This window comes from Dendropsophus ebraccatus, chromosome 4 (genome assembly GCF_027789765.1).
Source record: "Dendropsophus ebraccatus isolate aDenEbr1 chromosome 4, aDenEbr1.pat, whole genome shotgun sequence".
Taxonomy (NCBI): Eukaryota; Metazoa; Chordata; class Amphibia; order Anura; family Hylidae; genus Dendropsophus; species Dendropsophus ebraccatus.
In genome coordinates, this window is record NC_091457.1 from 1,477,245 (window position 1) to 1,498,495 (window position 21,251).

Below are 21,251 nucleotides of genomic sequence, written 5' to 3' on the forward strand. Positions count from 1 at the left end.
TGAGGCGGCTCCTCTGTATAGTGATCTGTATAGTGAGGCGGCTCCTCTGTATAGTGATCTGTATAGTGAGGCGGCTCCTCTGTATAGTGATCTGTATAGTGAGGCGGCTCCTCTGTATAGTGAGGCGGCTCCTCTGTATAGTGATCTGTATAGTGAGGCGGCTCCTCTGTATAGTGATCTTTATAGTGAGGCGGCTCCTCTGTATAGTGATGTATAGTGAGGCGGCTCCTCTGTATAGTGATGTATAGTGAGGCGGCTCCTCTGTATAGTGATCTTTATAGTGAGGCGGCTCCTCTGTATAGTGAGGCGGCTCCTCTGTATAGTGAGGCGGCTCCTCTGTATAGTGATCTGTATAGTGAGGCGGCTCCTCTGTATAGCGGACTCTTCTCTGCTCAGTGTTGTCGCTGTTCTCCCCTACTCTCTGTAAGGCGCTGTATACCCTACTGACCTCTGTTGGCAGTATATACACGTGACACCTTCCACCCTCTCTGTGTATGTAATATATATATAATATATATATATATATATATATAATTATATCTCTTACTCCTCCTAGGATGGCGGTGGGAGCCGCGTGCAGACGCCTCTGGGAAGCTCTGTGCTGCACGACCTGGAGGCGGAGGATGAAGAGGTGGCCGCCTTCCGTCAGCAAGTAGAGAGGTGAGACGGGGACGTCCGTGGGGTCCGATCAGAGTGTATGCCTGAGTTGCAGAGACCAGTGGATGTCATGTGCCCCCCCCTACCCCCCACCCCCCGGGTGTCATTGATTGTAGATAGGGGGAGACCGGCGCGTGTCAGATGGCCCCACGGCTGTTATCGAATGTAGAGAGGAGACCGGTGGGTGTGACCGGAGAGCAGGGACCCTCTCAGCATGGTCTGCTCTGTACGGGGGGGGGGGGGGGCACACATCAGGAGAGCAGGGACCCTCTCAGCATGGTCTGCTCTGTACGGGGGGGGGGGGGCGTTGCGGGGCACACATTAGGAGAGCAGGGACCCTCTCAGTATGGTCTGCGCTCTATGGGGGGGGGGGAGCACGGACCCTCTCAGCATGGTCTGCGCTCTATGGGGGAGAGCAGGGACCCTCTCAGAATGGTCTGCGCTCTATGGGGGAGAGCACGGACCCTCTCAGAATGGTCTGCGCTCTATGGGGGAGAGCACGGACCCTCAGCATGGTCTGCGCTCTATGGGGGAGAGCAGGGACCCTCTCAGCATGGTCTGCGCTCTATGGGGGAGGGCAGGGACCCTCTCAGCATGGTCTGCGCTCTATGGGGGAGAGCACGGACCCTCAGCATGGTCTGCGCTCTATGGGGGAGAGCAGGGACCCTCTCAGAATGGTCTGCGCTCTATGGGGGAGAGCACGGACCCTCAGCATGGTCTGCGCTCTATGGGGGGGGGGGAGCACGGACCCTCTCAGCATGGTCTGCGCTCTATGGGGGAGAGCAGGGACCCTCTCAGAATGGTCTGCGCTCTATGGGGGAGAGCACGGACCCTCAGCATGGTCTGCGCTCTATGGGGGAGAGCAGGGACCCTCTCAGCATGGTCTGCGCTCTATGGGGGAGGGCAGGGACCCTCTCAGCATGGTCTGCGCTCTATGGGGGAGGGCAGGGACCCTCTCAGCATGGTCTGCGCTCTATGGGGGAGAGCAGGGACCCTCTCAGAATGGTCTGTTCTGTAGGGGGGGGGGAGCAGGGAGCCTCTCAGCATGGTCTGCGCGGTACGGGGGGGGGGGGGAGGGAGCAGGGACCCTCTCAGCATGGTCTGCGCTCTATGGGGGGGGAAGCAGGGACCCTCTCAAGCATGGTCTGCTCGGTACGGGGGGGTGGGGGGGGGTGGGGTGGGGGCGGGTTGAGCAGGGACCCACACTGCGGTTACATTGTGCTTTGTCCCTGCAGGCTGAGGCGACGCTCCCTCTGGGACTCTCTTCTCGGTAATCCCGGCTTTGTGCTGAGTCCGGTGATGACACCGCGCACACCGACTGCTGAGATCTCCAGCGCCAAGGTGTCCATCGAGATCGAAGGCTTCCAGCTGCCGGTGACCTTTACCTGTGATGGTGAGTACCTGTCATGTGGCTGTGCCTGTCCAGAGGCGGCAATACTGCACCAGGGACTTGCCGGGTTTACCCTGCTGCCCCTGCCCTGTTGCCGGGGTTACCCGCTGCCTGTGGTGACGCAGTGTCTTTGCTCTCCATGCAGTGAGCTCTCCGGTGGAGCTGATCATCATGCAGGCGCTGTGCTGGGTCCATGATGACCTGAGCCAAGTGGACATAGAGAGCTACGTCCTGAAGGTGTGCGGCCAGCAGGAGGTGCTGCAGAAGTAAGTGTCACCTGATATATACTGCCCCCCCCTCAGTGCACGGTGTAGTGTATATACTGCCCCCCGGTCAGTGCACAGTGTGGTGTATATACTGCCCCCCCCCCCCCCCCCCCCCCCCCCCTGGTCAGTGCACAGTGTAGTGTATATACTGCCCTCCGTTCAGTGCACGGTGTAGTGTATATACTGCCCCCCCCTCAGTGCACGGTGTAGTGTATATACTGCCCCCGGTCAGTGCACAGTGTAGTGTATATACTGCCCCCCCCCCCCCCCCCCCCCCGGTCAGTGCACAGTGTAGTGTATATACTGCCCTCCGTTCAGTGCACGGTGTAGTGTATATACTGCTATAAACCCGGTCAGTGCACGGTGTATATACTGCCCTCCGGTCAGTGCACGGTGTAGTGTATATACTGCTCCCCCGGTCAGTGCACGGTGTAGTGTATATACTGCTCCCCCCCGGTCAGTGCACGGTGTAGTGTATATACTGCCCCCCGGTCAGTGCACAGTGTAGTGTATATACTGCTTCCCGGTCAGTGCACGGTGTAGTGTATATACTGCTTCCCGGTCAGTGCACGGTGTAGTGTATATACTGCTTCCCGGTCAGTGCACGGTGTAGTGTATATACTGCTCCCCCCCGGTCAGTGCACGGTGTAGTGTATATACTGCTTCCCGGTCAGTGCACGGTGTAGTGTATATACTGCTCTCCCCGGTCAGTGCACGGTGTAGTGTATATACTGCTCTCCCCGGTCAGTGCACGGTGTAGTGTATATACTGCTCTCCCCGGTCAGTGCACGGTGTAGTGTATATACTGCTCCCCCCGGTCAGTGCACGGTGTAGTGTATATACTGCTCCCCCCGGTCAGTGCACAGTGTAGTGTATATACTGCTTCCCCCCCGGTCAGTGCACGGTGTAGTGTATATACTGCTCTCCCCGGTCAGTGCACGGTGTAGTGTATATACTGCTCTCCCCGGTCAGTGCACGGTGTAGTGTATATACTGCCCCCCGGTCAGTGCCCGGTGTAGTGTATATACTGCTTCCCGGTCAGTGCACGGTGTAGTGTATATACTGCCCCCCGGTCAGTGCACGGTGTAGTGTATATACTGCTCCCCCCGGTCAGTGCACGGTGTAGTGTATATACTGCTCTCCCCGGTCAGTGCACGGTGTAGTGTATATACTGCTCTCCCCGGTCAGTGCACGGTGTAGTGTATATACTGCTCTCCCCGGTCAGTGCACGGTGTAGTGTATATACTGCGTCCCGGTCAGTGCACGGTGTAGTGTATATACTGCGTCCCGGTCAGTGCACGGTGTAGTGTATATACTGCGTCCCGGTCAGTGCACGGTGTAGTGTATATACTGCTTCCCGGTCAGTGCACGGTGTAGTGTATATACTGCCCCCCGGTCAGTGCACGGTGTAGTGTATATACTGCCCCCCGGTCAGTGCACGGTGTAGTGTATATACTGCTCTCCCCGGTCAGTGCACGGTGTAGTGTATATACTGCTCTCCCCGGTCAGTGCACGGTGTAGTGTATATACTGCTCCCCCCAGTCAGTGCACAGTGTAGTGTATATACTGCTCCCCCCAGTCAGTGCACGGTGTAGTGTATATACTGCTATATACCCGGTCAGTACACGGTGTAGTGTATATACTGCTCTCCCCGGTCAGTGCACGGTGTAGTGTATATACTGCTTCCCGTTCAGTGCACGGTGTAGTGTATATACTGCCCCCCGGTCAGTGCACGGTGTAGTGTATATACTGCTCTCCCCGGTCAGTGCACGGTGTAGTGTATATACTGCCCCCCTGTCAGTGCACGGTGTAGTGTATATACTGCTCTCCCCGGTCAGTGCACGGTGTAGTGTATATACTGCTCCCCCCAGTCAGTGCACAGTGTATTGTATATACTGCTCCCCCCCCGGTCAGTGCACGGTGTAGTGTATATACTGCTCCCCCCCGGTCAGTGCACGGTGTAGTGTATATACTGCTATATACCCGGTCAGTGCACGGTGTAGTGTATATACTGCTATATACCCGGTCAGTACACGGTGTAGTGTATATACTGCTCTCCCCGGTCAGTGCACGTTGTAGTACCCATTGGTGTGATCCTGATCTTGTCTCCTTGTATTCCGCAGTAAGCACTGTCTGGGCAGCCATGAGTATATACAGATGTGCCGTAAATGGGACGTGGAGATCAGACTGCAGCTGCTGTGTCACCGCACTGTCTGCAGATCGCTGGCACGTACAGTAAGTATCAGCCGCAGTGTCTCATCCCCGGCTTCTGCTGCCCTGGAGCCGCGCCAACTCTGCCACACCATGATACACTACTGTATACCGACACAGAATGGGGATATATACACACTCATACAGGAGGGGGATAATAAGTATATAATACGCTGCTGTATACCTACACAGAATGGGGATATATACACACTCATACAGGAGGAGGGTAATAAGTATATAATACACTGCTGTATACCTACACAGAATGGAGAGATATATACACACTCATACAGGGGGATAATAAGTATATAATACGCTGCTGTATACCTACACAGAATGGAGATATATACAGATATATACACAGTCATACATGAGGATAATAAGAATATAATACACTGCTGTATACCTACACAGAATGGGGAGATATATACACACTCATACAGGAGGATAATAAGTATATAATACATTGCTGTATACCTACACAGAATGGGGGGATATATACACACTCATACAGGAGGATAATAAGTATATAATACACTGCTGTATACCTACACAGAATGGGGAGATATATACACACTCATACAGGGGGATAATAAGTATATAATACACCGCTGTATACCTACACAGAATGGGGAGATATATACACACTCATACAGGGGGATAATAAGTATATAATACACTGCTGTATACCTATGCAGAATGCGGATATATATACACACTCATACAGGGGGATAATAAGTATATAATACACTGCTGTATACCTACACAGAATGGGGAGATATATACACACTCATACAGGGGGATAATAAGTATATAATACACTGCTGTATACCTACACAGAATGGGGAGATATATACACACTCATACAGGAGGATAATAAGTATATAATACACTGCTGTATACCTACACAGAATGGGGAGGTATATACACTCATACAGGGGGATAATAAGTATATAATACACTGCTGTATACCTACACAGAATGGGGAGATATATACACACTCATACAGGAGGGGATAATAAGTATATAATACACTGCTGTATACCTACACAGAATGGGGAGATATATACACACTCATACAGGAGGATAATAAGTATATAATACACTGCTGTATACCTACACAGAATGGGGAGGTATATACACTCATACAGGAGGATAATAAGTATATAATACACTGCTGTATACCTACACAGAATGGAGATATATACACACTCATACAGGAGGGGGATAATAAGTATATAATACACTGCTGTATACATACACATGTGATCGTAGTTGATATTACTCCTGAAACCTTATTCAAATAAACCTTGAATAATGACACGACAACTGTGTTTATTTCCCGGTGGAGAATGGCCACGGCTTTTATTCCAGGATTTACCAATGTAATTTTTACTGTTCAATGTGACTCAAGATAATTATAACTCTTTAATAATAAATAACACCAGCATTTAATAATTTGAATAACCAAGAATAAATATAACTCTTCTTACTAATAAATAACTCCCGAATTCATCAAATAAATAACACACCAGTACGCCCTTTGCCCCAATAACTGACTATATTGGGGGGGGGGGGGGGGGGGGGGGCACACATATATTACTACCTCATTCAGGCCCAGGTTTGTAGCATAAGGCCTGGCCAAAGCTCTCCTGTGGGCCCAAAATATGAAAGAGTGGCCTAAGACCCATATCACGGTTGGCGAGGGACCTGTAAAAGAGAATTATATGTATAAATGAGGGCGGACATATATTATAAAACGCTCAGATTTCCACCTACCCAATCTTTTTATAGACTCAGACCCAAAGCCTATTCTATTAGCCTCAGTGGCAGCACCAATACGGAAACAATGAGGGGAAATGTTAGTAGGATCTATATTGAGGACATTCAGGCAGCGCTTCAGTATAGCACTGAACTGAAATTTAGAAAGGGAGATGCCGTCCTGGTGCATCAAAAAAGAACCCTGCAAGCGTGGGCGAGCAGATAAAAATCGCCGGACCAAGCACACCAGACATACAGACTCGTTGGGAATACAATGAAGAGTAATTAATGAACCTTTAGAACATAAATCGGTCTTAGATCTGCGCACGTTTATGTACAAGGAGTCAGTAGATATGGTAATATCCTCAATAAGTAACTGGGATAGAGAACGCACAGTGCGGGAAACCAATTCACTTATTCTGAATGCGCCAAAAAAGGCAAAACGCAGTTTGGAACCACAAACTCTCAAAGGGGGATTTACAGACCTGCACACAAGCCGACAAAATTTTACATAGCAATGAGAAGGATATAGGTCTCCTCACGTCCTTGTGGACACCACCATACCTGCGCATACCTTATAAAATCTGGCAGACTTGAAAGGTGGTTGACATGGGCTGTATGCCAAGCCATCTTTGATAAAATGACACACCGGTGACAGTCTTACCAAGGAGAGTGCGGGACACACGACAATTCAATAACCACGATATAAACAATAAATACTGCGAGGGATGAGCAGACAACAAGGAGTAGTTATATAAGGCACAGAATTTACACCATCTAAACCGGGCAGGTTTATAGGTAGACCAGGTGACAGTAGACAAGGAGAACTTTAAAAACTTACAAGTTATGCCCAAATCAATTCCCATAGGTGTTCTGGACATGGAACGCCGTCTTGATCCGCATCTGGCGCCAGGAGCCGAAAACGGCGGAACTGAAAACGGGATAAGGAATCAGCGATTTGGTTGTCCACACCCTTAACATATGCAGCCTTTAACCAAATATTGAGTTGTAAGCACAGCAAGACAATATGTCTCATTAAGTTCACGACCAGCATAGACTTGGCCGACAGGCAGTTTATCGCGTACATTACCCCTTGTTATCAGTTTGGATCACTATGCGTTTGTTACGCCATTCAATGCCCCACAACGTCAATGCAACTAATACTGGGAACAATTCTAGTAAAACTACATTCTTGACAACCTGTGAATCAATCCAGCTACCGTCCCATCTTGCAGCACTCCAATGCCCATTCCAAAAAATCCCATATCCAAATGCACCTGCTGCATCAGTCTGAATGCCTAATGCAGAAGCAGAGGTGAAATCGTCCTGCCATATGGCTCTGCCATTGAAGTCAGATAAAAAATTCAACCATAATCTCATATCATCCTTCATCAACACTGTCAGTCTGATATGAGAACGGGGGGATCGGACACCCTTTGTGGCCCAATATAACCGGCGACAAAAGATCTTCCCCATAGGGACAACTCTGATCGCAAAAACTAAGCTACCTAACAAACGCTGCAAGTCTTTTAAACCTTTTTCCTGCTCAACAACAACTGTAACATGGAAATCATTAACAATTTTATCAACTGGCAGACAGAATTCCATAGGAGTCGTGTCGATGACAATGCCCAGATACTCGAGTCTGGTACAGGGCCAAACAGTTTTACTTAATGCCAGAGGAACACCAAAATAAGTACATAATCGGTGAAAAGTACTCATTAGTTCGGCACATTCACTTGAACCGGACCTACTAACAAAGAGGAAGTCGTCCAAATAATGCGTGCATGATGTTAGGCCGCACTCAAAAGTCACTGCCTATTCAAGGAAACAAGGAAAGGCTTCAAAGTAAAAGCACGACATGCTGTAACCCATGGGCAGTGACTTATCAAAATAAAACTTGCCTCTCCATGAAAATCCCAGGGACTTGTACCCAGCAGGGCAAACAGGCAATAGGCAAAATGCCGCTTCCACATCGACTTTCACCAAAAGGGCGCCCTTTCCACAATGCCGGACAATATCTAACGCAGAATCAAAAGAACTATATACAACAGAAACTGAAGAACGGTCAACGGCATTGTTTAAAGAAGCACCCTTGGGCCAAGACAAGTGGTGGATTAATCGGTACTTTTGAGGCTCCTTTTTTGGGACGAGACCAAGGGGAGATAACCTAAAGTGTTGAAAAGGAGGGGGAGGAAAAGGGACCTTTCACCCGACCCTCGGTAACCTCTTTACCAATTTTTTCGTCCACAACTTGAGGCCTCAAATATACCGATCTTAAATTGTCAACAGGTACGCAACCTGGACCCTGAAAAGAAGGTACATGAAAACCATTCCTGATTAAATCAGACATAATTTGGTTTGGGTATACCTCTAACCTTGGTAACATTCTCTGAAGTATCACCGGCGTCCGAGCTTTTTGGTAAGTTATCCCTTGTAGATGGCTGTGAACTGGAGCTGTTCTTCTTGTAGCAGCGCTGCACTGGGTGAGATCCTCCACAGTGCGCGCACTTGTGCTTATATTTGCAATTCTGCAGCCATCTACATTGGGACTCATTATATGCGAAACATACCCCCTTACGAAAGGAGGTAGTAGGGGCAGGCTGGGACATTCAGGTTCGTTGGGGGATACAGAATACAGAAGGCTTGAAGCCAGTTATGGAAGGACTTAGCTACAGGAGGGCGCTTCCTATCCTCCTCCTTCTCATCTTTCTTATCACTGCGCTCTTTATAATGGGGTAGTAAGCTGAAAATATTAATATAATCCATATTTTTTCTTTCATGCCATTAGAGAGATGGAAACCTAGGGGAGACACTTCACAAGGGAGAGCCTCCCTAAGCCATACCTCAGGCACTCCAGGTTTTAATGTAGGGACATTAGTGTTAGTTTTAACAGGAACAGCATCACGTACAACATTCACCGTATCAGCATTACTAGACTGTACCCACGCTGCTCTAAAACCATCAGACCTCACATCAGTGGGCTCAGTAGACTGACCCGTTACAGTATTAACTTGCCCGCCATCAGCAGCATTGCCCAACGTTTTGAGTAATGTGGCAATCCCAGTAATAATCGAGCCGTCTATAGCTGGTATATTATGCCCGACTGCCGGGGCGGACACTGCTAAGGGAGGAGGGGGGGCCGCAGGAGCACAAGAAGTTTCATACTCACCGGTTCCCGACGCCTCCTCCGATCGCAGCGACACCGCACCCTTGGCTGGCACTCTTTTCTTCTTCGCCGGCATGTCCTTCTGCCCGGCCTTCCGTTTACCCGGTTCGGACACCGGCGACGCCGTCTTCCTCAGCCGCCTGCGCACTCCGCCTCTTCTGCGAGCCGCCGATCTTCCCCTGAAGCCGACTCTTCTTCCTTTCTCGGTACTGCCTCCGGAACTTCCGATCCCAGCACGGCTTGGAGTAGACAGCACTGGCGGGCTGGGCTCCGAAGCAACGGCGTCCTCTTCACTGGATGACAGGTCCCTCCGGCCACACTCCGGTCCCACACCGCTCGGTCCGGCCACTTCACCATCCGGTTCCTGCGCGGAGGAGAGACATTGACGGAGCCACTCTTTGCCTCCAGTACCGGAGGCTCTAGACAGCAACTTGTAGTATAGATCTTCCATCATGAGGTAAAATTCTCTTCACAGAAAGCAGGCTTAATTCGTTCTTCACTGCTTGTCCACGAAGAGTGACCACTTTCCCGCCGAACGCTTGATTTTGCTTGAAGCTCTCTGACGTCATCCTTCATCTGGCCAATCACCATAAACTCACCTCAGATCTGCCCAGATACCTGCTCACTGTCCTAAGTTGCTGGGAAGAAACTAGAAACAGTTAAATGTTAACCCCTCCCTAACTAGGAGGTAGGAAGCTATACAATCCTATCTTCAGGGTAATCCCCACTCTCACATGTATGCGCTTCTTTTAGGTGTATTGCGCATATTCAGAATGGGGATATATACACACTCATACAGGAGGAGAATAAGTATATAATACACTGCTGTATACCTACACAGAATGGGGATATATACACACTCATACAGGAGGAGAATAAGTATATAATACACTGCTGTATACCTACACAGAATGGGGAGATATATATACACTCATACAGGAGGGGGATAATAAGTATATAATACACTGCTGTATACCTACACAGAATGGGGAGATATATACACACTCATACAGGAGGATAATAAGTATATAATACACTGCTGTATACCTACAAATAATGGGGAGATATATACACACTCATACAGGAGGATAATAAGTATATAATACACTGCTGTATACCACAGAATGGGGATATATATATATATACACTCATACAGGGGGATAATAAGTATATAATACACTGCTGTATACCTACACAGAATGGAGATATATATACACTCATACAGGAGGATAATAAGTATATAATACACTGCTGTATACCTACACAGAATGGGGAGATATATACACACTCATACAGGAGGAGGATAATAAGTATATAATACACTGCTGTATACCTACACAGAATGGGGAGATATATACACACTCATACAGGAGGATAATAAGTATATAATACACTGCTGTATACCTACACAGAATGGGGAGATATTTACACACACATATATATATATAAATAATATCGGGGGGGCTGTGACACTACTACTGGGGTCCTGTATAATATCGGGGGGGCTGTGACACTACTACTGGGGTCCTGTATAATATCGGGGGGCTGTGACACTACTACTGGGGTCCTGTATAATATCGGGGGGGCTGTGACACTACTACTGGGGTCCTGTATAATATCGGGGGGCTGTGACACTACTACTGGGGTCCTGTATAATATCGGGGGGGGCTGTGACACTACTACTGGGGTCCTGTATAATATCGGGGGGGCTGTAACACTACTGGGGTCCTGTATAATATCGGGGGGCTGTGACACTACTACTGGGGTCCTGTATAATATTGGGGGGCTGTGACACTACTACTGGGGTCCTGTATAATATCGGGGGGCTGTGACACTACTACTGGGGTCCTGTATAATATCGGGGGGCTGTGACACTACTACTGGGGTCCTGTATAATATCGGGGGGCTGTGACACTACTACTGGGGTCCTGTATAATATCGGGGGGCTGTGGACACTACTATTGGGGTCCTGTGTAATATCGGGGGACCTGTGACACTACTACTGGGGTCCTGTATAATATGATATGGGGGGGGGGGGGCTTTGACACTACTACTGGGGTCCTGTGTAATATCGGGGGGCTGTGACACTACTACTGGGGTCCTGTGTAATATCGGGGGGCTGTGACACTACTACTGGGGTCCTGTATAATATTGGGGGGCTGTGACACTACTACTGGGGTCCTGTATAATATCGGGGGGCTGTGACACTACTACTGGGGTCCTGTATAATATCGGGGGGCTGTGACACTACTACTGGGGTCCTGTATAATATCGGGGGGCTGTGACACTACTACTGGGGTCCTGTATAATATCGGGGGGCTGTGACACTACTACTGGGGTCCTGTATAATATCGGGGGGCTGTGACACTACTACTGGGGTCCTGTATAATATCGGGGGGCTGTGACACTACTACTGGGGTCCTGTATAATATCGGGGGGCTGTGACACTACTACTGGGGTCCTGTATAATATCGGGGGGCTGTGACACTACTACTGGGGTCCTGTATAATATCGGGGAGGCTGTGACACTACTACTGGGGTCCTGTATAATATCGGGGGGGCTGTGACACTACTACTGGCCGTTTTCACTTCCTTCTGAGGACGTTTCCTGTGATATTAGTTTAATTGCGTCAGCACATCCAGAGCTTGTAATCATACGTGTGTAGAATATGGCTGGGGTCATGTGACCTTACGTGTGTAGTATATGTCTGGGGTCATGTGATCATACGTGTGCAGTATATGGCTGGAGTCATGTGACCATACGTGTGTAGTATATGTCTGGGGTCATGTGACCATACACGTGTGCAGTGTATGGCTGGGGTCATGTGACCATACGTGTGCAGTATATGTCTGGGGTCATGTGACCATACGTGTGCAGTATATGGCTGGGGTCATGTGACCTTACGCGTGTGCAGTATATGGCTGGGGTCATGTGCCCATACGCGTGCAGTATATGGCTGGGGTCATGTGCCCATACGCGTGCAGTATATGGCTGGGGTCATGTGACCATACGCGTGCAGTATATGGCTGGGGTCATGTGACCATACGCGTGCAGTATATGGCTGGGGTCATGTGACCATACAAGTGTGCAGCATATGGCTGGGGTCATGTGACCATACACGTGTGCAGCATATGGCTGGGGTCATGTGACCATATACGTGTGCAGTATATGGCTGGGGTCATGCGACCATACCAAATGTTTTCTCCTTGTTTTAGGCAGAAGACGATGAGACCCCGGTGGACCTCCACAGACACTTGGCCCTGCTGGACAGGCCGTATAAGGAGCCGGTTACACGGTAAGGACCCCGACCGCCCCCCCCCCCCCCCCCCCCGCCCTCTTTAATCCCCCACGTGATCAGGACCAGCCGCACCTCTCACACTGCCTGTATATAGCCTTCACTGTGTATATATTGCCTGTATATACTGTATATAGCCTCCACTGTATGTGTGTGTGTGTATATATATATATATATATATATATATATATATATACATTACTACTGCCTGTATATACTGTATATAGCCTCCACTGTTTGTATATATGTATACTACTGCCAGTATATACTGTATATAGCCTCCACTGTATGTGTATATGTATACTACTGCCTGTCTATACTGTATATAGCCTGCAATGTATTTATATATGTATACTACTGCCTGTATATACTGTATATAGCCTCCACTATATGTGTGTGTGTGTGTGTGTGTATATATATATATATATATAGTAAAATGAAGCAGGTAGACGGCACTCCAATAAAGTAAATAAGTGCAGGTTTATTCACCCGTATACGTACAGCGACGTTTCGACTCACCAGTTGAGTCTTTCTCAAGCAAGTACAAAGTGTCATACATGTGGTATTTATACAAAAGGTAACACCCAGAGGGGTATGTCTCTCAATCAATGATGTCATACATAAACAATGGAAAATTATATACATAAATACACTCATCTAGTGCAGTCACGTGAAAAATATATGCATAAGTATACATTATGTTACATAGCGATCCTAGTGAGAAATCCATTGTGCATAGAAAATCCCTTCAAAGTCCTCAAATATACAAAAATAGCAATTGTCCATCTTAGTAATGGTTAATCCGGAGGTCGGACTAAACTCACCACCCTCCTGTGCCGCCAATCCTATTCAGCCGTGGCCATGCTTCTTTCAGCGTGTAAACAAGCGAAGTGCGCAGAACAGGATGTACGCAATGTTACGGCTCCACGTGACCATTTGCGATCCCGTGACACACTGCGCGCATGCGCTATAACATCATCCCCTGCCGGAGCGCCATCTTGGAGTAGGGAAAAACTCTCCGGTGCCCGAACTGGGTAAAGGTGAATAATGCAAAAGACTAGAGGGAATGAGAGATAAAACAGGACGTGCCTCCCAGTTTCTGAGATTGTCACACGTAGCGTACACAGCAGCATAGACGTAGTCCCACTCTTATTTAGTGAACTTTCACTCTTCATGAGCATCGGACTCCGTCCTTGTCATCTTAGCTGCCAGACGCCTAATATGACCATTCTCTGGGGCACATCTGTCTCTCTTCCCCTCAGATTGACATCGATTGCTTCACCAAAAGATTGCATAACGGTTGTATCAGGGTAGAATATTGAGTAGGATTAAGCGGATTTAGACAGGGTTCAACGGGTTAGGTGAGTATCAGTCCTTGCTCCATCTAAATAAATAGAGAAAAAAGGGACAAATTAGATATTGGTGAAGTGTGATAAATTTATATACAATAAAACTTAGTACTCTTTTCTAACAGCAGCAACAAGTAGGTAGCACAGCGGTAATGCTCATAAGAAGGCTTTCAGTGAAAAATCCACATTAAGCCCTAATGGCTGTAAGGCATTAAGGCGAGTGATCCATTGTGCTTCTCTTTGTTTTAACATTTTCTGTCTGTTACCACCTCGGCGTGGTACTGGTATATGATCAATAACCATAAATCTCAATTGTTGGACAGTGTGCCCCGCCTCTACAAAATGTCTGGAAACAGGGAGATCTAATCTACCAGTACGAATGGAGGACTTGTGGTTATTAAGCCGTATACGGCACTCATTAGTGGTCTTGCCAACATAAATATAAGGACAGGGACACTGCAAGACATAAATTACATGGTCAGTCTTACAAGTCGCATAATACCTCAGTTTATATCTGCGATCAGTAGTTGGATGGCAAAATACATCACCCTTCATCATTAGACCACAACTCTCGCAACCTAGACATGGGTAACTGCCTGGTTTAAGTGATGAGGGAAGATCAAGCTGGAAGCCATCTGACTTTAAGTCTGCACAGTGCCGTTCAATCCAATCATTTATATATATATATATATATATATATATATACTACTGCCTGTTTATAGCCTCCACTGTATGTATATACATATACTACTGCCTGTATATACTGTATATAGCCTCCACTGTATGTATATAATATACATACATACACACACACACACACACGCGCTCACAGAGTAGTGCCTTGGATTACAAGCATAATCTTGTAATCCAAATAACTCTTGCACTAAAGCAAATTTTCCCATTCGAAATCGCTGATCTGCAGACAATTGGTTCCACCCCCAAATATACTCATTATTATTCTGAATAACATGTAGGAGAGATGAAACAATGAGAAGCAGCAGAATCTGTGAATTGTAAGTTACTGTACGGTATAGCAGCATGTGGTGTATAATGTATAGTAACTATATAACCCTGATAACACAGCAGCAGCTAGATATGTGATATATAAGTTACTGTACAGTATAGCAGCATGAGGTGTATAATGTATAGTAACTGTATAACCCTGATAACACAGCAGCTGGATATGTAATATATAAGTTACTGTACAGTATAGCAATCAGCATGTGGTGTATAATGTATAGTAACTGTATAACCCTGATAACACTGCAGCTGGATATGTGATATATAAGTTACTGTACAGTATAGCAGCATGTGGTATATAATGTATAGTAACTGTATAACCCTGATAACACAGCAGCTAGATATGTGATATATAAGTTACTGTACAGTATAGCAGCATGTGGTGTATAATGTATAGTAACTGTATAACCCTGATAACACTACAGCAGCTGGTTATGTGATATATAAGTTACTGTACAGTATAGCAGCATGTGGTGTATAATTTATATTAACTGTATAACCCTGATAACACAGCAGCTGGATATGTGATATATAGTTACTGTACAGTATAGCAGCATGTGGTGTATAATGTATAGTAACTGTATAACCCTGATAACACAGCAGCTGGATATGTGATATATAAGTTACTGTACAGTATAGCAATCAGCATGTGGTGTATAATGTATAGTAACTGTATAACCCTGATAACACAGCAGCTGGATATGTGATATATAGTTACTGTACAGTATAGCAGCATGTGGTATATAATGTATAGTAACTGTATAACCCTGATAACACAGCAGCTGGATATGTGATATATGTTACTGTACAGTATAGCAGCATGTGGTGTATAATGTATAGTAACTGTATAACCCTGATAACACAGAAGCTGGATATGTGATATATGTTACTGTACAGTATAGCAGCATGTGGTATATAATGTATAGTAACTGTATTACCCTGATAACACAGCAGCTGGATATGTGATATATAAGTTACTGTACAGTATAGCAGCATGTGGTATATAATGTATAGTAACTGTATAACCCTGATAACACTGCAGCAGCTGGATATGTGATATATAAGTTACTGTACAGTATAGCAGAATGTGGTGTATAATGTATAGTAACTGTATAACCCTGATAACACAGCAGCTGGATATGTGATATATAAGTTACTGTACAGTATAGCAGCATGTGGTATATAATGTATAGTAACTGTATAACCCTGATAACACAGCAGCTGGATATGTGATATATAAGTTACTGTACAGTATAGCAGCATGTGGTATATAATGTATAGTAACTGTATAACCCTGATAACACAGCAGCTGGATATGTGATATATAAGTTACTGTACAGTATAGCAGCATGTGGTGTATAATGTATAGTAACTGTATAACCCTGATAACACAGCAGCTGGATATGTGATATATAAGTTAATGTACAGTATAGCAGCATGTGGTGTATAATGTATAGTAACTGTATAACCCTGATAACACAGCAGCTGGATATGTGATATATAAGTTACTGTACAGTATAGCAGCATGTGGTATATAATGTATAGTAACTGTATAACCCTGATAACACAGCAGCTGGATATGTGATATATAAGTTACTGTACAGTATAGAATTCACAGAAAGGGGTGCACAAATTATATAAAACCTAACGTTTATTTAATATGTTAAAAATATACCCCACATAAATAGACCAATACACAACATACAACAACAATTAATGAATATACAGACACTGTTCTCAGATATATACACCCAGAACCATAGCCTAATATCTCAATATGCTTTTTCAGCTACGGTCATAGGTTAATATTCACACCAGGGTAGAAGGATACACTCGGGATAGGGACCATCTAACCCTATTACGCCCTGACCGAGTGATATGTATATACTACCCCTTCTCGCACAGGGGGGAGCGGGGCACTCGCCCTAAAAAGGGCGACCCCTACCCTGGTCTACCCCTTGGTGAATCAACACCCTGTTATGCCCTAAAAGCAGTAACGCTGGTCCCTTACCCTCCGACGCGTTTCCTCCAGATAGCCGGATTTCTCAAGGAGGCAAGGTGTAATACTGGGAGTAATTGTAACTGGGGCTTAACTGTTAAGATAAGAAAAGTAAGACAAAGTGTAAATCTACTTCATTCATAATAAACAAACCATGTAGCACCATGTCAAAAAGACGGGGTACACTCACCGGCTGCTGCAGTGGCAAGCTAAGAGCCGTAGTACACTCCGTGCAAGTGTGCACACTGAGTGTGTGTCCTGGAGCAGTGGCTGCAGGCATTTGCAGTCCTGGTCCGGGGGGAGATATACATCATTGCCGCGCGCTTCCGCCCTTACGCGACGTCACTTCCGGTCATGTGACAAGCCGCGACGGTCAGCTGAGCGCAGCGGCGTTGCCCTGGTTACGCTGTAAACAAAGTGACAGCGTACCTGGGTCCATGTGTACTACTCAAATGAGAAGGATTACTATGGTAGTCTTAATACTGTCTCAGTGCTGTGTCGCTAACAAACACAGATATGGGAAATTAAAGAGCAAAATATTGGAGTTGTAAGTACCGATCAACATTGTATACACATGCAGTATGTTATTTACATTATTAGCATTATTAGCAGGGAGCAAAAAGCAGGGAGATGAGGCAAATATACTCAATCAAGGTACTATATCTCGTGTCATGATTTTCAAGGTTTTTTAAGGGAGGAAGGGAGAAGAGGAGAAAGGATGGAAGGGGAGAGGGGAGGGGGGGGGGGGATAGCATGTTTGTCATAAAAAGCATGTAAAATTCAGCTGTTCATTAAGCCCCATGGGCGCTGTGGTCTTCATCCTGAAGATCCATTCACATTCCTTTTTCAGGACCAGTTTATCCCAGTTACCCCCTCTCGCTGGGGACTGTACAGCCTCCAAACCCACAAATGACAAACCTGTCACCCTGCCCATATGACATGTGTTGATATGACGGGCTATGGGTTTGTCTCTTTTGTTGATCACGTCCCTCAGATGTTCCCCTATCCTTCTGCGGAATTCCCGTATCGTTTTGCCGATGTATTCCATGCCAGCATTCCATATATAATGTATAGTAACTGTATAACCCTGATAACACAGCAGCTGGATATGTGATATATAAGTTACTGTACAGTATAGCAGCATGTGGTGTATAATGTATAGTAACTGTATAACCCTGATAACACAGCAGCTGGATATGTGATATATAAGTTACTGTACAGTATAGCAGCATGTGGTATATAATGTATAGTAACTGTATAACCCTGATAACACAGCAGCTGGATATGTGATATATAAGTTACTGTACAGTATAGCAGCATGTGGTGTATAATGTATAGTAACTGTATAACCCTGATAACACAGCAGCTGGATATGTGATATATAAGTTACTGTACAGTATAGCAGCATGTGGTGTATAATGTATAGTAACTGTATAACCCTGATAACGCAGCAGCAGCTGGATATGTGATATATAAGTTACTGTACAGTATAGCAGCATGTGGTGTATAATGTATAGTAACTGTATAACCCTGATAACGCAGCAGCTTGTAGATACAGGATGCAGCTGCAGATCCTCATAATGCATGGGGGATGCACTCTGCATGACCTTCCAAATGGATATAACCTCAAACTTCCCACTCCTCCCCCTTCATACGAATAATCACACAGACACCAAAATTAATTAAAATTGTGGAATGATGGCCACGGTGTTTATTTAAGATTACTCTAATAAACTCTTTATTTCATTCAATAAATATAATTATTCTTCAAATAACTTTATTTCTCATAAATATCAATAACTTATATAAATATAAACAACTGTCTGCCCGGTAGGGTGACCTCCCCACACATGCCGGCTAATTAAGCCGAGCATACCCCAAAGGGGGCCGTGGCCCATTCCACAAGAGACTGGAGACCTAGGTTAAAAATGTCCAGCCCTATATCTGAGAGGTGTATGCCGTCAGCCCAGTATAGTCCCGGGATCAACCCTTCTAGGTCAACGTGACGGTAAACTAAACCGCCCACGGAGGGGAGGAAGCGGGATATTCCCCTATTAATCCTGCGACGGATATGCTCCAGGTATATATAGCCCCGGTATGACCAAATCAGACGTGGCACTATTTCTGAAAACGCTATTGTGCACGAGGGAAACAGCGTCTGAAGTACAGTAAATGATAGTTTCATATCTCTGAAGAGTAAATTGGTCTGACGTCGCCCGAGGTCATTGCCGCCCAGATGGATAATGATGACGTCAGGCGACGGCCACACCAAGCTCTTCTCTTCCACTATATTCATGAGCTGGAACCACTTCAACCCTCGAACTCTACCCCAGTATATGGAAACCGCTGGTGACAAACCTAAATTGGTTGAGTATACCCTCTGAACTGCTCTTCTATAGGCCCAGTATATGAAAGAGTGCCCAAGAACCCATACTGTTATTGGGGGGCGACCTAGGAAAGAAAAGAGAGGATTACAGACATAAGTCAGGACAAACATATAGTTTAAATCTGTTAGAGCGCCACCTGCCAATATTCATAATGTTAGTGTGTGAGAGCCCCAGGCGATGTGCTTCGGTAGCCGCCCCCATACGGAAGGAGTGAGATGTGAAGTGTTTATCAGATAACCCCAACTGACACAAACAACATTTAAAAACAGATATAAATTGAAATCTGGAGAGCGAAGATCCGTCAGCATGAACTAAGAAAGATTCCGACCCTTGGGGTCGCAACAACATAAAACCAGAGACTGCATTGACCGTGCATGCGGGTTAGTCAGGCAAGATATGTAACTTGACATAAGTACCTTTGCCAGTTAAATCCATTTAAGAGCGGCGGATACAAATACTCAATTCCCGTGGGGCGACAGCTACATCACAGATCGCTAACGGTGACAGAGAACTGCGGTTGGTTGCAACTAGTTCGCTCAACCTGAAGGCCCCGAAGAAGGCAAGTATAAAGGCTGTTCTAAATAATTGGGATTCATAATCAGAGTAACAAATCGCATTACAAACATCCAGCAAAGACAGCAAAAGCTCGAAAGACACTGGGCGTCTAGTGTCCTTGACCATATGTCTATGAAAACGGAAACCTTTCAACAGCTGTTTAACCTGAAATTTGCTAACTAACGTAGGGTAACCTAACCATTTTTGAAAAAAGAATACTCCCGATACAATCTTGTTGATACCCGCATATGACAACTTGTTATCGAATAGTGAAGTAAGAAAGGCTACGGCACACCATACAGTAGAGCAAGATGAACGAACCTGGACCGAAGAACAAAAAGACTCCCACCTCTTCCAAGCTGCTGTATAATTACGCCATGTATTATCAGATAGGGAATTGCGAAGAGTTCTAGATATCAATCCCAGATGATGTTCCATAAATGATGAGGGCAGGGAAGGCCTTCCTCATCCGCATCCGGAACTAAGGCGCGGAATTTCTGAAATTGAAAGCGGGACAACGCGTCCGCAATATCATTTGTTGTACCAGGTACGTATTTAGCTTTAAGCCATATGTTCAGTTGAAAACATAGTAAGACTAGGTGGCGTAACAACTTCACTACGGACAGGGATTTAGCTGAGAGGCAATTTATTGCATATAGGACGCCTTTGTTGTCCGTATGCACTAAAATGCGTTTATTCCTGAAGTGTGGACCCCAAACTGCTAGGGCCACGACTACCGGGAATAGTTCCAGAAGGACAATATTGGAGGTAACTCCTCCCTTCACCCACGATTCGTCCCATGGGGAAGCGCACCAGTGTCCCGCCCAATACGCTCCAAAACCTAGAGATCCGGCAGAGTCAGTAAAAAGCAGCAACGCAGAGGCATCTATAAACTCTTCCTGCCACACAGATTTACCATTGAAAGAAGCTAGAAAGGAATACCACAATCTTAAATCGTCCTTCAGAACACTAGTCAAGCGGACATGAGAAGTAGCCGATTTCAAACCTTTGGTGGCCAAGTACAATCGCCTGGAGAAGATTCTACCCATTGGTATAACACGTATTGCAAAAACTAAGTTGCCAAGTAAACACTGTAACTGTCTGAGTCTCACCTTATTTTTAGATAGCAGGATCGCAATCAAATCGCATATTTTTTTGATCTTGTCTGCTGGCAAACAAAATTCCATGCGT

At 46.0% G+C, this 21,251-nt stretch overlaps 1 protein-coding gene across 1 annotated transcript in view; it reads left to right on the forward strand.

The window, feature by feature from the left end:
• PIK3C2A (phosphatidylinositol-4-phosphate 3-kinase catalytic subunit type 2 alpha) overlaps positions 1–21,251 on the forward strand; it is a 98,572-nt gene that overhangs the window by 29,742 nt on the left and 47,579 nt on the right. Inside the window, exons 4-8 of the mRNA XM_069964984.1 lie at positions 557–660; positions 1,893–2,050; positions 2,193–2,313; positions 4,437–4,548; positions 12,671–12,750. Of these exons, the coding sequence (XP_069821085.1) occupies positions 557–660; positions 1,893–2,050; positions 2,193–2,313; positions 4,437–4,548; positions 12,671–12,750 (575 nt within the window). The remainder of the gene's footprint in view (positions 1–556; positions 661–1,892; positions 2,051–2,192; positions 2,314–4,436; positions 4,549–12,670; positions 12,751–21,251) is intronic.